Below are 17,577 nucleotides of genomic sequence, written 5' to 3'. Positions count from 1 at the left end.
CACATAATGCAGGAAACCTAAAATGTCTTCAGAATGAAAAAGTGTGAACTCTTTTGTCCACAGTGGTGGGGATCTTTATTTATATTCGCTAAATGGCTTAGGGTTTGGTTGCCTGTAATTACTGTTAACACTACAATTACAAGGCAAATAAATAAACATTCCACAATTAGGAATACTGCCAAACATGTCTTGAGGCATGGGGATATTTGTGTCTGCATGACAGAGTCCATACCTGCACCGAATGCAACGTGGAAACAAATTTACATTTGATACACAATTAATTGTCACAAAAATAGCGTAACAGATAAAATATACAGGCTGATCTGTGTACGTATAGCATGCCTAAAGCGGATCATGACAAAGGGTCTACAAGCAAACTAAAAGTGATACAATGAGTTCAGTGAATACAGGTAGAATTTACTGGTACTAGTCATGCTTGTAACATTGTATCCTGCTCTTGTAAAAAAATATTCTCTACTCTATCAAAATTGAGTATAACTGTTGATGTCATATGTAAAGCATGTGGTTTGATAGACATTTCAAAATTGCAATTGACTATTTCTCACTACACTGGCCCTAAACTGTTATCCTTCCCAGTAAGTACCCTGAATGACCTGAAGCACTCACATACTGTAGGAACCCCATGATAGGATATGTATCAGAATCAAACAATCGCCGAGCTTCAAGGGTCCTATTACATATTTCGTAGAAAATATGAACAGCGATATGGGTGTTGATATGTAATGTTATACATGTTTATGCTGTGAACAGTGACATCATATGCACTGTTGGCTGCTGTTACTTTTGCAAAAGTAAAGAAAAAACAGCTGTTCAGTTACTGTTTGTGGTAGTGGTTTCCGAAGTCACCATAATTATTAGATTTATGTTAAAATATGAACATCATTGTCCAATGTTTCAAATTGATTCACTTTTATGGGCAAAAATGATAGCAGTGATTTCCTGAATTTGCCACTAGCTTTCCATTTTTTAGACTTTTTTGACTCCTTTATGATCTGAGCAAGTCAGTGGGTCAGAAATCATGTTTAAGAAGGCCACATCATACAAGATATACATGTCTATCATACTGGTATTCAACATCAACTACTCTCGACCGCGAAGTGACGTCAGTAGGTGAAACGCATACGAGCGAGGTGAATGAGAGATCGGACGATACAGAAGAGCGAATGACACAGAAATTGTGTGGAAAAAAGCAGAATGTAAAGTTATGTCATTCATGTATATTGAAACTTTGAATATTGTTTTGATGGTTGAAAAATCCGAACCCCTTCACGGCGCTGTGACGCAAAGATGACGTAAAAAACCTTAAGTACCCGGATGACCCGCGGTCGAGAACATGTAAGAACATATTGAGGGTTTCGTCTAAGAAGCCTAGCAAATGCTGAAGCTGCAGTAAAACTGAAAACAAAACAATGTTTTTTGCAATTCTACAGAATTGTTAGTCATTGTCTGAGTGCATGAGCAATTCTCTGTTGGTGTTCTTGTTTTCAATGACACATTCCTTTGAACAATTGAGTTCATCATCCAGATAGTCGGTAATTTACATATAATTTAGTTGTTACATATTTTTATGATGTAACTTAAAAGAACTTAACGAATGGAATTTATAGTAATTGGTAATACTTCATACATTGCCAGTTCGAAAACCAATTAAAATTTCATGTTCACCTTGTATATAGATGCCATGGTATGTGATGGAATAAAGAAAACAGACTGAAAAATCTAGGTATACACCAGTAAAGACACCAATCCTGTAGATGGGACCGTGCCTGTACATACAATTATGACAAATATTCACATAAACCATGGATGTCAAAAAAGAGATTTTTACATCCAAGCTGGATACCCAATGTTGTCATAATTTATTTGCCATCATGAAAGTCAGACAAGAGACTTACTTTATATACGACCCTATCACTGCAACATAATTTTTTTCGTTTGTAATCAGAGGGCGGCTCGAATAAATATTAAGTGGGCACAGATATTTCAGACATATCTCAAATAACTACCACTATGTAGCTCTCTGGTATATAATTATAAAACAGCTTTCCCAACGGTTTGTGGCGTAGATGTCACTCTGTCACTAACCCTAACCACTCTCGGGACTATGAATGCGAGAGGCTTTCCGTGTCCATCAACCTTAACTCTTTCTTGTCCACTGGACCGTAATCGGGGCGAGTCGAGCGCTCGTGATAACAGTTGAAGCAGAACTATGTCTGCAAGGGGCAAGCCTTCTCTTTCGGCCTGCGCAATTTCGAAGTGTTCAGCCTTGTAGTTATGACGCCACCAACGTTGATCTACGTTTGTACAACGAACTCCCTGGGTATGTAATTATTTGCCAACAATGGCTTGTGGGTTCGTTTACACCCATAAAAATTAGAGCAGAATGGAGCATCTTCCAAATCAAAAATCATCATTTTTCGACACTTACCGGATATCTGTACGCCTGCTATTGACGTGTGGAAACATTGACGGCGAATTACCTCAAAACAATGCAGAATTTTCCCGCATGACAGTCAGCTTCCTCTTACGGCCCAACAAAGCGCGAAATGATCATAAAGCTACGCAGGAAGCTCGAAATTATCATATCGGTCTCAATGACGTTAAGTCATGATAAAATTGCAGAGGTACAATATCATTTTCACAGATTATTATACCTTATATCAAATATAATTTATCAAACTAGACATTGAGAATAGTCAGATGGTTTTACTAAGATAAAAATATGGTCACATCAATAAATTTGTTTGTTCGAGGTTTTTGAATATTAATTATAGCTGTTACCATTTACAATTAGGGGTTCATACAGTTTCTCTGCGGTCTTCGGTTCATGAGAATAGTTTGCCATCAACAGCCTTATTGACCCCATCTCTCTACGTCGACTACCTTTTTTTAGAAAACGAAAGGGACTAGCGTATATATGTAAAACGCATAGAGTTCCACGCATATAATTAAATACTTTGTTCCAATTTTAATTTAATTGAAAATGGTCTCTTGGCAAATAGGTACATCCCTGATTTTACAGTAGTTTCGACCACAAAATGGCGACGTACATGTGAAGCATCGTGTGTTGTCGCCAAATTTGTTTTTAATCTATGTCAGTTCATTGGTGTCTTTTAAATCGTAATTTAACCCATTTCTCTAAAAGTGTACAAGTAATTGCCTACCGTATTTCGACAATGGGTAAAAATAGAGGTAAATGGAAGAAGGTAAGAAAGGCATACTTGATGTGCACAGCGTTTAACAGTAACACGTGCTGGGGGTCTACGATAAACACATGGCAATCGCCCAATCGTGCGATTGGGGGCCTTGGCAAAAACTCGATTAGATTCAGCTGGACTCGACCAGCCACACGGTCGGTATGCCCATACTGCATTTTCACTTCAGTACCTTAAGATACCAATAGAGGCATCAGTCAAGAAACAATTTAATGTGAATCCTGACCGTTCGAGATATTTGTATCTCAAGCTACAGACAAGCTTTAGACAGTGATTTATGCTAAACTGTGTCCACATATCTTTACTCTTGTCACCATGGATATCATTGTAAATCTTCTGGTGTATCAAAGACCATGGTCAGATGACCATGAACATAAGCCCTGCGATCGGGGAAAGGTGTTACAGTTTGTTAATGGACAACACATTTCCACGAACATAAGGGTACAGCATTGTCATTCATTTGGCCATCTGTGCTTGCTTAGAAGGGTCACTTCATGCATGAAGCTCCTGTGAAACCCCAGTTTTCAAAGTTGGAGGTGGGGGTTTGTTACTTCATTCATTTAGCTCCAGTGAAACCCAAGTTTTTTCAAGTGAGAATGATCACTTGACAGCTTACACTGCAGTTAGTCAGATATGTTGGCACCATTTTCAAGTGGTTTAGACCCAAACTGATGACGTCAAAATACAGACGCCTTGCAATTATAGCACTGTGTATTGTGTACGGCAATTTGGCGTCATCAGTTTGTGGCTATAGCACTTGTAAAATGGTGCCTATATGTCTCACCACAGGCATTAATGAGTATCCATCTTGAAAGGTATGCTTCTTTCTTTCTGGAAAAGATGCTGTGATATCATTGTTCATAAAGCGCCTGGCTTGTGATCTTTCACAAGTTCAAAATGTCACTAAGTGTCTGTGAAACCAGTTAAACAGAGTTTTGGCCTACTAAAGATAAGGTCTTCTTTTCCATCGCCACTTGCATTGATCCAGACTAGCTGCATCAGCAAATTTTTCTTGTTTTCTCAAAATAATGATAATAGTTCAGAAAGGTAAATGACCATTGTCGTCTTACTGTATGTCACAGTTATCACTGTTTCAAAGGATTCTTATTTTGGTTATGTTCATGTCCACAGTTTGATCTTGTGTGTTCAAACCAACACTAAAAATGAAAAGGCATCAGTTTCATCATTTTGAAGAATCTTAGGTTGAGAAACAAACCTATAATGTATTTTTGATTTAATTTGTATCATTACTGTTTTTCTAACTAATGTTTTGGATTGAGTTTCCTCTGCGAGAGTTAGAGTTCATGTACCTGTTTACCCTAATTCCCTGTGAGCTAGTTCACACTCACCATTGATAAGAATGGGTTTAGGCCAAACCATTGTGCTTAAAGGGTTAGTGCTAATGAGGTTATATAGTATACTGAATGTGATGAGCGGGTCACATCGACCATCAGCATGCTGCCCCAAGAACTATTATGCTAGCACACTTTTTTTTTCTCTTCATAACAACCGTTTGTGTAGGTTATGATTCACTCAGAATTAAGATAGAAAAAAGGAATTGGGGCTATAATCAGTGATAACTAAATTTTATACCTGCAACATTTCATTTGCTGCTTTTGCAGAAAATGCTAACTTGTAGTTACATGTCACTGTATCTGTGCATCTAGGGAGAGCGGCAAGTGAGTGGTAATAAGAGAGGTAAAGGTCTTGGATATGCAGAAATACAACGAGCTAATGAAGCTTTTGAATCATACTACAAGGTGGGTACATGTATCTGGCAGGTCTACAAAGTCATAGGTCAGATCGAAAGGATTTCCTCAAGCCTTCCTGTATCCTGATATTCTGAGATAGTGTGCTTTTCAGAGTAATCCAAACTCAACTGCTTCGCATACCTTGTATAAGATCATCAGTGATGTCTCCTGTTTGTGAATGAGACATCGACTATTACCTCATCCAAATAATATCAAGTGAATGGAGTGACTTTCTTGCCCAGAAGTAGTTTTCATCGGCAGATAAGCCACATGTCGGGAATCACAATTGCTTATTTGTTTGACCAGCAGCTCATATTCAAAAACAGTCATTTCAATGTATGCAGTTGGATATTATCAACAATCGGCAAAATATATATAAAAAACTTGCCATTCACGAACACACGAAAAAAATAATAATAATAATTATTTAATAATTATGTTTAAGGTAGCGACTCAGGTTCATTGTCACTTATTTTCAATCCTCATTTTCACAAAGAAGACGTGGTCACACACCCGACATGTGGTACTTTTTTTATCTGCTCGGTCACCGAAGAGTTCAGAAAATTTATTAGTTTTTTAAAAACAGTGCGCATACGGCTGTTTTACTCAAAAACACGTGTTTTTTAGTTTTTTTTTCTCAAAAAAGTGTAAGTACAAATCTCCAATCGGCCTTGGTGATCTGTTTATGGCAATCGACGGCTGGGTATACTGGGCAAAAAACCGTGTCCCGGATTTTTGAAATTCGCTTTTGTTTTCGCACAATGCACCTTCAAAGTGTCAACTTGACGTTTTTTGCATAAATTATCGGCCTTTGTTCACGTTTGTCAGGATATCTTCATTTCCAGGCCCTTTATCGGAAATCTGAGACACAGTCTTTCAGATATATTCATTCACTGTCCACAGGTGAAAAATTAGGCTAGTCTGTCCAGGCGCCGCCGACTTATACTTATTTGAATAATGTACGCACTGCCAAAAACGGAACTGAGAAAATCGACGATTTGTGTAAACGACCTATGCGTCACACATTGTGACCAAGAAGTCCGACTCGCGCACCATTTTCTGCGAATTTTCTTACACCAGGACTAAGTTGAAATATTTAGAGTCAGTTTTGGGAATTTTTAATATGTTTAGGATTGCAGATCGTGTGAAAATAGAAAGAAATTATACACTGAACTGGCAAATGCTTAGTGCCAGCGGTGGGTGGTATTTACACAACAAACACAGAGGGGTACTTAGCGATTTAATCCATTTTGGAACGTTTAAATAGCATATTAACTGTATACTGTTGTCTCAACGGTTACAATCTGGTTACCAGAGTTCACAGTCAAGACGAAGACGTCGAAACTTGCGTAAAAAAGTTTATCCGATTGAGACTTATGTGCTGTCGTTGCGCGATCGCGTCGGGCATTCACTTGTTCTTGACTCAAGTTGTCTACTTCCTGTCTCGCGATCGGCAATTTATGCATGTTCTTTGTGAAAAATGATTGTCAAGTTCATGTTAGCGCCGACACTGTGTGAACGGGACGTCACTTGCTAGTTTTCCTACCTCAAGATGAGACGAACACACGTAACTCTTGACAACATAAAATGTCTGTCGTATTTTCTTAGCTTTTGCACCGGACTGCAAACTTGTCGCCCTTCGTTATGACGGGAGAGATTGACTCGTGTTATTTTTTCAAACTTTATTTATATGTGTTCTTGTACCGATTTTATCAAACTAATAATAATCACGTCGTAGCGTAGAACAGTGCAGGCTGTCATCGACAGCGTGTTCCGAGAGACAGAGTATCGACTAGTCTACAGTGGAGTCACTCGACTTGCGCAATACCAGCGCACTCATAATTATTTCGGAGATTTTTACTTTTAGTCAAACTTTCGATGACTGCCCTCATATATCAAAAATTTCTACTTTCAGCACTTCTAGAAGTTGAGCCGGGTTTGTTTTACGTTCAGTGTTGAGGTCCAGCTAGCAGCTGTGGAGTCTGCGGGTAGTTGATAAGTTTAGACAACACGCACACAAGAATCATTTGTGAACCCTCGCAATTCACGTTTGACATAATTTAATTTTTGGGTTATATTTAAAAAAAGAAAAGGCATGAAATGAAAAAATATTTGCATTTCGTTTCGAAAAATTAGCAGATCGGTGAACTTGCTCTTGTGAATCTACATTATGTGTGTATGAACTCCTGCACTGGCTTGGGAAACTCCTTGACATAAATGTCGCGTGATGTCGGGTACGGTGTTGTTCAAGGTTTCTCAGCAGACATGAAAAGACTGCACGATAGAAAACTCGAGTTTAAAAATATAAAAGAACGCGATACTAACACCAAGCATGTACAGCAAGAGTGATAAAATTATCGCAACTAACAGAAGTTTCATCTCGCTCAGGCTAATTTTTGGACTTGGGTATGTAATCAGCATAGCCTAATATGTTCGAAAAGCAGCGTGTCAAATACTTTCATAGTTGTTGAACTGAGCACGTCTCCGTTATCGTCTGCGTCCTCGGCCAAATCTGACTCTTCACTGCATTCTTGATCGTTATTGCAGGGAGTATGAGCCAAAGTCGGACTGTTTTATATTTAAATCGACCTTTGCGCACGTTGCCATCTTTTTCAGGTCCGCTTTTGTGGACCTCGCTTGCTTTTTCGACGGTACGGAGCGCGAGCGCCGGCTTTGGTCTGCTCGACGTGTTTGCCGTACCGATACATGCGGAGTTCAAAACGCTGAGCCTTCGTTGAAGCTAGCGCATGCGCACTATACCGCAAAGCCTATACATAATCTCTGCATGTTTATCAAAGATATCGTGGTCGGTAATCCGCGACCGTTAAGACAAAAGGGAAATAATGGCACGCGGTGTAGCTGATAGTTTGCCATTTTAGTAATATTTCAGGAATTTCCCAGTACGATGTGACCCAACACCTTTCCCCAAAAGAAAGACCACGTGTCAGTGGTTCGAAATTTGAAATTAAAAAAAAATTGCTAAAATTGACCTTTGAACCTGAGTCGCATCGTTAAAGACCACCACACAAAACTGTCTCAGCAGTCTGTACAGTACAGTAAAAGTTAAAAATATAAATTAAAATAGTAAAATGAAAGTGTAACAATCAAATTAAAACGATTCAGAAAGAAATTAAATAAAAAAATTAAATTTAAGATCATAAGAAAACAAAATGTGAACTGGCATAATAGACTAAAACCATACACTTTAAAAATCACACAGTCTAGTATAAGCAGTAGCAATCGCGAAAAATAAGAGTTTTCAAAGATTTCTTAAATAAAACAAATTCCTTGACGATCCGGAGCTCAATTGGCAGACTATTCCAAAGTTTAGGTGCGTAAACGCTAAAAGCCCTGTCACCATATATTTTTGAAGGTTGCTTTCCATGATCTTTGATTGAAAACGGACAGAGTCTAACACCTGCACTGTTTCTTGTATTACGAAGTGGACATTCAATACTTACGGCCAAAACGGAGTCACCGTGGACTCTCTCTCGTGCCGCGCAACAAAATAAACGTAGCAACTGACGTTTATTACAGACAAAACATACAGACAATGTAGCAAACATCATGAAATCTTTTTTGTTGAAAAGGCGTGCTGGCGTTACCAGGACTGTTTTGAACGTGTTGATTTCATCATGGATGTTAGATAGGCCTAAACATATCCGTATCTAGAACAAAAACTAATGAAAAAAGTTAAATTTCAATATTTCAACGATTTTATCCGACTCAGAAACGAAGGCTTTCCGTTTTGGGGGCAAAATTGACCCTAAGCATGGATAGGGTCTATGGAAACACTAAAATTTTAAAACAAGAACATGCAAGAAAATGTCAACAAGTTCGTAAGCCTGGCAATACCAGTCGTGTTCCTTGCAATTCAAGGTGTTTGTGGATACGATGGTGGAGCTTCTTTGGGAATGGGTGGGAACCATTCATCGGTACGGATACTAGTCGCTGATGTGTTTAGCGGGAGAGGGGTGGAGGAATCGGTCACAGTCGCAGTCGCTGACGGTGTGCTCGCTGTTGTCGGAATTTCACCTGGACGTTGATAATAGACGTACGGTGATGAAGGTGGCATCGCATAATACGGATAAGGTGTGTAGTACTGGCAATACGAAGGCAGCAATCTAAATTGAGCTGCGTGCTGCGGAAATTGCTAGGTTGACGCAATCCCACTTTCGCTGAAGCTAACACCACCTCCTCGATCGGGCGTTTATGTAGATTCGGGCGCAGGAAACGTGATACCGCGCCGTTCAAGCTCATTCTGTACAGGATTTACCGTATTTTTGTTTTATTCTCGAACCCATCGTATTTTTTCACCATCGACTCAATAATTGAATGATATCTCTTAGGCCTACTCTCTCTCTTTTGACGAATCAGGATTTAGTTATCCGGGAGTTTGTATGTAATAGCCTGTACGGTCATGCAGCTATCGGCACTCGCTGTGTTGAAATACAGCGGTACGCTGAACAACCAAATGTAACGCTGAATCTACTTGTCAGCGCCCATGCGGGCATTTGTCATGCAAACGTAGAGGATGGGGCGCCTGACACTGATTCGTTTCTAGGCAGCAAATTCGGTAAGGGACGATGGTACTCCTTCGCTCATGGTAGGCGACGTCGTCATTGTTGACAATTGCCCAAACTCATCACAATCGTGGAGGTGAACTTTTGGCACAATTCTTAGATCACATGGGAATACAGTACATTTTCACGCCAACTTAGGCCTACTCGCCTGACTTCAACGCAGCTGAGTATGTTTTCGGACACTTAAAGACACTATGTAAAAGACCGATATTCAGGCATTTGTTTGAGGACAATAAACAATATGCTGTCCTTCGCGCAGTAATGGAAATTACGCCTGGTGATTGCCTTGGCTTTTATCGCAAAGTTGGCTATTTGACCATGTAGTTTTTTCCTGGGAAATAGGTCCTTTTCCTGAGAACGAACCAGGTAACCCTAGAAATACGGTTGCGGTTTTTCTGTCATTTCATTTTACAGTCTGCAGTATACATGTATATCTCGCTGAAATGATGAATGTTTTCAGTGTGTTTCCAATTAATCCGTCTGTCGAGAAATTCTGCACACGTAAATATTTGTTACAAAAAGGATACAAATTGAATCTTTTGTTTGATTTGTGCGATTGTTTGATGGCGTTTAGTTTGGGTGTTCTGTCTGAAAAAACGTCAGTGAATGCGTTCACTTTGTTGCGCGGCACAACAGAGAGTCCAAGCTGACTCCGTCTTGGCTATAAAAGTTCTGCTAGGTATGATGGCGCTGATTTACAATGAATTACTTTAAAAAAAAGACACAAGATTTTAAAACGTACACGGTGTTCAATTGGAAGCCAGTGTAATTCCTTAAGTATGGGTGTAATATGACTGCTGAACTTCCGCCTGGTTACCAACCGAGCAGCAGAATTCTGGATGTGTTGAAGTTTGCTTAATTTGTATGCAGGTACACCATAAAATAAGCTATTACAGTAATCTAACTTTGATGAAACAAATGCATGTACCAACTTTTCAGTAGAAGACTGGTCTAATAATTTGCAAATCTTACTTATCCTCCAAAGTGAAGTAGATGCGACTTTACAAACATGACGAATATGTTCATCCATGAGTCCGAAAGGGTCTAGCATCACACCAAGATCACGCACAGTAGTTGATGGTGAAATCATGGCCTCACCTACACGTACATTCATGGAAGTGGACTGTAATCTAGCTGTACTACTAGTAGTACGAGGTCTAAACCAAACCACCTCGGTTTTTCCATCATTCAGAGCTAACTTGTTAGCCATCATCCAATTACGAATTTCATCCACACAAGCCTCTACACGTGCAACAACGACAGAGCTGGCGAGGATGTCGCACGCAATATACAACCCTGAATCGTCTGCATATATTACAGTATTTAGGCCATGACATGTGATGATGTCTTCAATCGGAGTCATGTACAAAGCAAACAACACGGGACCAAGTACTGATCCCTGTGGTACCCCATACTTCAAAATACATTTGTCTGACACTAGAGATTTTACAGACACTTGTTGCGTTCTACCTTTTATAAATGATTCAAACTAATCTAAAACAGTCCCTTGTATACCAAACCTAGAACGCAACCTGCCTAAAAGGATGTCATGATCAATAGTGTCAAAAGCGGCTGACAAATCCAACAAAACTAAAATAACATTGTGGTGTTTATCAAGAGATAGCATTACATCATTGAGCATACGTACAAGAGCGGTTTCGGTGCCATGCCCCTCTCGATAAGCAGACTGAAAACGACCGTACAAAGAGTTGTCAGATAAATATTGATTTAGACGCAAAAATGCACATTTCTCCAAAAACTTGTCTAGGAAACTGCAGTTGGATACAGGACGATAATTCTTCATTACATTGTAATCAAGACCAATTCTTTTAATGAGTGGGCGAACTATAGCTGTTTTGCAGATATTAGGAAAAACACCAGAGGAAAATGAAGAATTTACAATACGAAGTAAACTGGGGCTAATTCATCCTTGCATGCCTTAACCAGATGTGTTGGAAGTGGATCTAACTGACATGATTTAGCAGGCATTTTACTGACAATAGATATTACATCATCAATACACAAAGGATCAAAGATACAAAGTGAATTCCGAGATGTGGTCGATTCAACAGTAAAGGGAACATTAATCTGTAATCTTTCACGTAAATGTACTATTTTCTGTTCGAAAAACCTTGAAAAAGCAACAGGTAATTTAGATGATTCTAAATTAGTTGGAAGAATGTCCGATGCAGATTTCTTTGAACCGGAAATGTCATCGACAACTCTGAAAAGTTCCTTGGTGTTCGCATTTTCGATTTTACTATGATGAAATGCTGCTCTCTTCAGATCCAACTTTCTATTGTACTCGCCACGAGCAGTGATGAAAATCTGCCGGTTAATTTCAAGCTTAGAATTAAGCCACTTCCGTTCAAAGGACCGAAGAATCCGGCGCTCGGCCAATAGATCGTCCGTAAACCATTGGGCACGAGCCTTTCGCACGATAGTTCGCTGTTTAGATGGAGCTTGCAAATCAAGTTGAGTCGCCAACGTAGAATTGTAAAGTTCCGATAGTTCATTTGTACTATGGGTCAAATCAGAAAGTTGATATATACTTCTAATAGAGTGTTTAAGTTCCAATAAATTAATGTTCTTGATGCCGCATTGTTCCCTCGTAACCTTAATAGGAAGGGGACGAGTGACTACCGACGTGAAGTGAATTGCAGAATGATCCGATGGCAATGAATTATCAGTCGTGAAGTTTCTGAGCCATGATTCAGAGGTTCGGGTTAATACAAGGTCTAAAGTGTGACCGTTTTGATGTGTACTCCCAAGCACGTGTTGAGTAAGACCAAGAGATTGAACTAGATCATTAAAATGGCATGCGTCATTGTCATTGGTGTCGTCCACATGAATATTAAAGTCCCCTGCAATCAATAAACGACCAGGTGCGAGAAGCAGGCTTTCCATTAATGTGCCAAACTCCGATGTGAAAAATTTCACAGTGAATTTGTGTTTTGTTGAATATGGAGGACGGTAAAATGACGACCCGAAGGACAGAACTCCCTGTAAAAAAAAAAGAAGACAATAATGTATACTTTAAACAGATTATTTGCAAAGAAAACATGCTTTACCATCATCATATATCCTGCCATCGAAGGGATGGATTTATTTGTATTTAATGTTTACTTTTCCATCCAGGCACAGGGAATTATTCCAGAGGGAGAGTGGGATCAGTTCATGTCCATCTTACAAGTCAATCTGCCAGCCACTTTCAGGATAACAGGCTTCAAGAGGTGGGCAACTGATATCCAATTCTTTGCATTGGCAAACTTTCTCACAAATCAAAGCAAAAAATCTCCGTTTTGAATTTCTGTAAAATCTCAGCCTACCAAAATGTAAGTTAATTAATGTACATAGAGACTAAAAAAATACAAATGAGTCGATGAGTATGGCTATTTTGTCCCACTACTGGTTCATTTTATCTGTGATTCTTGCAGTTCTGTTCTCATTGGTTTAATACTATCACATGATCGTAAACCAGGTGCTTTACTATTCATAGGGCTGTCTGTTATGTAAGTTATCTCACAGAAACTCTTATGATTTCTTTGCCACAGCCATGCTCAGCAGTTGCTGCAGTTTCTCAAAGGTCATTATTTCAAGGAGTTGGTTGACGTCGAGGTGGATGGCCAGGCTGTGGAGAAACCATATCCCTTGCCATGGTAATGTCACATATACTTTTACAGTCATCTACATGTAACATCTTGGCTACTTTGAAGAGTTTGTAGAGTCTCAGTAAATTCATTATTCTGTTGTTTATTTAATTTATTGGTAAACAAGAAACAAGCGTAAAGTCGCACTCCATCAGTTTCATGCATTGAATATAACTTTTATTGTCATTGGGATCCCTTGAAAAGCTAATATTCACATTACCCACAAAGTCATAGTTTTTAGTTACACCTTTGCATATGAGACCCATACAATGGATCTGTTGCTATGTATGAAATATCCCAACATCCCCTGTCCATATCCAAAATTTAAAATGGTGGCTGTTCCGAAATTGGTTACCGTGACTGAAGCAGCTTCTTTTAAATGAAAAAACACACACAAAGTCTATTTTGTAAAGTCTTGCAGTGATTGGAAAGCTACGAAGCTGGTGAACTATTAACATGCATCAAATGCTGAATTTGCTTTGTATTTGGTGTACATTCGTTGCCTATCACAGGGCAGAGGCAATGAGTTTGAACAACAAAGTTGTCCAGCCGCAAACAGAACAACCCCCTCCCCTTACAGCTTTCCCCGAAATGAAAAAGTACAAATTTAGTCTGAGTTCCATCAGTCCACTTGAATGACAAGGGAGAAATCCAATCTATACTAACTGTGCATACACAATGAATGTTACTGTATGAAAATTGTTTCCCATCATGTTGCTTTTTGATACCATGCATGGTTGGAATGTTTTTGTTTTAGGACACAAAGTGTGAGCAAAATTTTAAAAATTCAATCAACTGTATTTTGGTAGCACACTTCCTGAATCTTGCGGCTGGTCGTATGGAAAATGTAATCGAATTCTTTTTAGCTCATATTTGGTTTTATATATAAATACCAAAAAGAGCTTATATGATGAGTCTGAGTGGCGTCTGTATGTCTGTATATTTGTGGGTATGTGTGGATGTATGTCTGTCACACACAAAGGCTCCCATACCGCCAAAGCTACCATCTCAGTATTTGGTGTACAGGTAGATGTAGGGGTTGAGATGTGAATTTGTTCAAATGAACACATCAGTGTCAAAAATGTGCAAATGAGGTAAGAAAAAGGGAAATACTGCAAGTGTGCAGGAGTGGTGGCAGTGAACTGAATCAGCCCACACATCTGAATAAGAGGATTTTGACCTTTAACCTATTTGTATGCAGGATACCTATTATGTTTGGGAGTGGTAGCTGTAACTGAAACAGCTAATTGGTCATTTCCTGTCATTGTTTATGAACTATGACATATTAACAGATCTGCTGAAACCATATGGATATCTATTTTTGTACATCCATGGTAGAAAGATTCTCTGCTATGTATGCATGTTGCTAAAGTTGACCTTCAGTACCTAAAGTTTCAGACCTTATTCACTTTTGTCATTCTTAATTAATTTTCTGGTTTAAATATTTCTTAATTAATTTTCTGGTTTAAATATTTCTTGTTGTTTTTCTGGTTGTACTGTGCAGAAATTGTCATAACATCAACGTATAATTTTCCTGCACTGAACAGATAGAAATAACACCTATTGTTGATCTTTGGTATGTACCAATTCTGATCAAATTTGAGCCACACCGTATAATTGCGGTATTTTTTGCTTTTATCACAATTTTTCTCATAACCCGGTATTTAAATTTTTAAACATTCCCTATCTGTCTTGACAGGTTTCCGGATGAGCTTGCATGGCAACTGAACCTTTCCAGGGGAAATATCAGAAAGATACCTGCCTTGGAAAGACTCCACAGTTTTCTCATCACAGAAACAGAGAGTGTGAGTCAAAGATAGTGTTAATTTTTGAATGCATACCATAGGGTGTAGATGTGGGGGTGTGAGTGTGTGTGTGTTTATTTTATCACTGACTTTATAAGTTTGAAAGCTCAAGTTTGAAAAGCGAGATCAATAATGTGTTCTGAATGGTGATCAACAGGCACTATCCAACAGCCACAATTTAACAAACTCCTACCTTTTACTCTCTGTTTGACATCAAAACTTGAACTTTGCTTTCTAAATTTGGAGGAAGGGGCTGTGTTTCTTCTGTATGGAAGGAGCGTAGATGTTCCCACACCTTATTGGTACACTCTACAAAGACAAAAGTTTTGCGATCTACTAACTTTCAGATTTTGTCACCACCATCATTGCCTCTACATTGTTTCTCCTTTTCATTTCTATCAGGGAAACATCAGCAGACAAGAGTCAGTCAGTATGATACCACCACTACTGCTGGATGTACAACCACACCATAAGGTAAGGTTACTGTGGAATATGTTGTCCTACCCTACCTATTCTATTCTGTCCTGAAAGAGCTTTAGAGAATTTTCACAGGGCATTAGTTTTCTGAACCTCTTTGCTAGAGCAAGTTTTCTATGTTTCTGCTCACACAAAATTTGAATCATTGATGGGCCATCAAGCTTTTCATGTATGAAGGGTCATGGTTTTATCAAAAGACCAATTTTCCCTGAATTTTTGTAGTAAAAATGAAATGTCAACTTAGTGAACTCAATTGTATTTTTACTGTAGGAAAATTTCATCTTTTAATTTCTACAGTAAAGCCTCAAAATTTGTCATGTTGTATGTGAAAACATCTTATTTACTAACCCACTGCAACCATCTACAGGAATGGTTCATGTGCACAAGCATTGATGTTGCATTTGCAGAGTTTAGAGTTGAAAGTGTACAATGTCATAGAAACAGTCTTTTTCTGTGTTCATTCATTTGCAGGTGTTTGATATGTGTGCTGCACCAGGATCCAAGACAGGGCAGCTGATTGAAATGCTACACGCCGATGAAAGCCAATCATGGCCCAGTAAGTGTTAATCTCCCTCAGACCCTCAAGTTGGCCAAACAACCCCCTGGTATTCTTCTTTTACATGTATTTGTACTTCGTGACATCATAGCAAATATTATACAAACTTTTGTTGTGCCATCACATTTCAACAAAGCAGTTTTCTTATCATCACGTTTCAGGCGGCTTTGTGATGGCCAATGACTCAGACAACAAGCGTTGCTACATCATGGTACATCAAGCCAAGAGACTCAACAGTCCCTGTGTGATGATAGTGAACAACGATGCCACCATCATGCCTTCCATGCAGATCCCTGACAAAGACACTGGACAGCTTAAACAACTGAAATTTGACAGAGTACTTTGTGATGTGCCATGCAGGTAGGCAATCTGTGTATTAAACTTCTCTATTAAGACTGCACCTGATCATTGTTCCATGGGACAGCACCATTTCGAAGTTGTTACTTTCAATATTTTCACTCGTTTGTATGTATTTTTGGAAAGTTTGTGTCATCAAGAAAGCCTACAAACTATTAAAAAGTCTATTTTTTTTTTAGTAATCCAATTTATTGACACAAGATCACTTGTGTAATATTTAATGAAAAAGATTTCTATATATTTTTGTGCAAAGCAGAAACTTGCTCAGAGAGCAAAGTATTGAAAAATTTACCATCACCACATCGACACAAAGGCAAGTGTCACAATATTTGAATAAATTTCCAAATGTCACCCTCATGTAGAGATATTGAATGTACATAATGAAAATTACTTTTGCAGTGCTGATGGAACCCTTCGGAAGAATTACTTGGTGTGGAAAAGATGGAGTGTACATAATGGATTTACATTACATCCGTAAGACAACAACTTTTCTTCTTTAGACTTCTTCCATTGTATGATCAGATCTTTTCATCTGTAGTTATAATACCAGTTGATCTGGTCTCATAATGGGACTAGTGTGCAGTCTGGAGTACAAAGTTGCAACAACTCAAAAAAAGCTATTTGAGCTCTATTGTTCAAAACTTAATGAAGGGTCAAAGGTCAACATTCCTTGGTGAAAGGTCAAAGTGACTTTGGTGATGACCGCTACTCAACTCTTATGGTGACAACTTGGCTACACATAGACCTATTGCTTAACATTATCACTTTAACATGGAAGCAAAGTGACATTCATGAACAACACTAGCCATTACATCAATAATCCACAAGTCAAGAAGTGGTAATGCTTTCATTTACTGCTGCATCTAATTTGATCTCTGATATCAGCTGTGTTACAGTGAGTGATTTGTAGAACTAATCACGGATTGTCATAGCCTTGTGTAATTGTTCCACTGGTCCAGGCTGTGTAATGTAAGTGAGATGTGTTATGGAAATCACTCTTGGACAACCGGATGGACAAACCTTTAATATTTCAGTGACTATACCGTGAAGTCAGTGTTGTCCTCAGTTGAAAACGCAAAACTGTAAAAGATGACACTACTTCGCTATTTCATCTGTTTTATGAATGTAGTATGTTTTCCCATTCTGACTCACTATTGCATGT

General features: G+C 38.7%; 2 protein-coding genes across 5 annotated transcripts in view; one reads left to right on the top strand and one right to left on the bottom strand.

Moving 5' to 3' along the window:
* Positions 1 to 2,587, bottom strand: part of LOC139148196 (zinc finger protein 54-like) — a 32,533-nt gene extending 29,946 nt beyond the window's left edge. The window contains exon 1 of one of the 3 annotated variants that reach the window (XM_070719508.1): positions 2,450 to 2,587. The gene's annotated coding sequence lies outside the window, so the exon portion shown is untranslated. Of the gene's footprint in view, positions 1 to 1,916; positions 1,937 to 2,106; positions 2,240 to 2,449 lie in introns of those variants that run through there. The other 2 variants (XM_070719510.1, XM_070719511.1) reach the window with 2 other exon arrangements.
* LOC139148194 (RNA cytosine-C(5)-methyltransferase NSUN2-like) overlaps positions 1 to 17,577 on the top strand; it is a 66,067-nt gene that overhangs the window by 13,754 nt on the left and 34,736 nt on the right. The window contains exons 1-9 of one of the 2 annotated variants that reach the window (XM_070719505.1): positions 3,038 to 3,227; positions 4,904 to 4,996; positions 12,709 to 12,803; positions 13,125 to 13,229; positions 14,920 to 15,025; positions 15,428 to 15,499; positions 15,974 to 16,058; positions 16,220 to 16,418; positions 16,815 to 16,889. In XM_070719505.1, coding sequence (XP_070575606.1) covers positions 3,114 to 3,227; positions 4,904 to 4,996; positions 12,709 to 12,803; positions 13,125 to 13,229; positions 14,920 to 15,025; positions 15,428 to 15,499; positions 15,974 to 16,058; positions 16,220 to 16,418; positions 16,815 to 16,889 — 944 coding nt within the window. In that variant the 5' untranslated portion in view covers positions 3,038 to 3,113. Of the gene's footprint in view, positions 1 to 3,037; positions 3,228 to 4,903; positions 4,997 to 12,708; positions 12,804 to 13,124; positions 13,230 to 14,919; positions 15,026 to 15,427; positions 15,500 to 15,973; positions 16,059 to 16,219; positions 16,419 to 16,814; positions 16,890 to 17,577 lie in introns of those variants that run through there. The other variant, XM_070719506.1, reaches the window with a different exon arrangement.

The sequence above is a fragment of the Ptychodera flava genome, chromosome 13 (assembly GCF_041260155.1).
Source record: "Ptychodera flava strain L36383 chromosome 13, AS_Pfla_20210202, whole genome shotgun sequence".
Lineage (NCBI taxonomy): Eukaryota > Metazoa > Hemichordata > Enteropneusta > Ptychoderidae > Ptychodera > Ptychodera flava.
The sequence above is the reverse complement of the archived record's forward strand: the minus strand, read 5'-3'. Positions and strand labels throughout refer to the sequence as shown.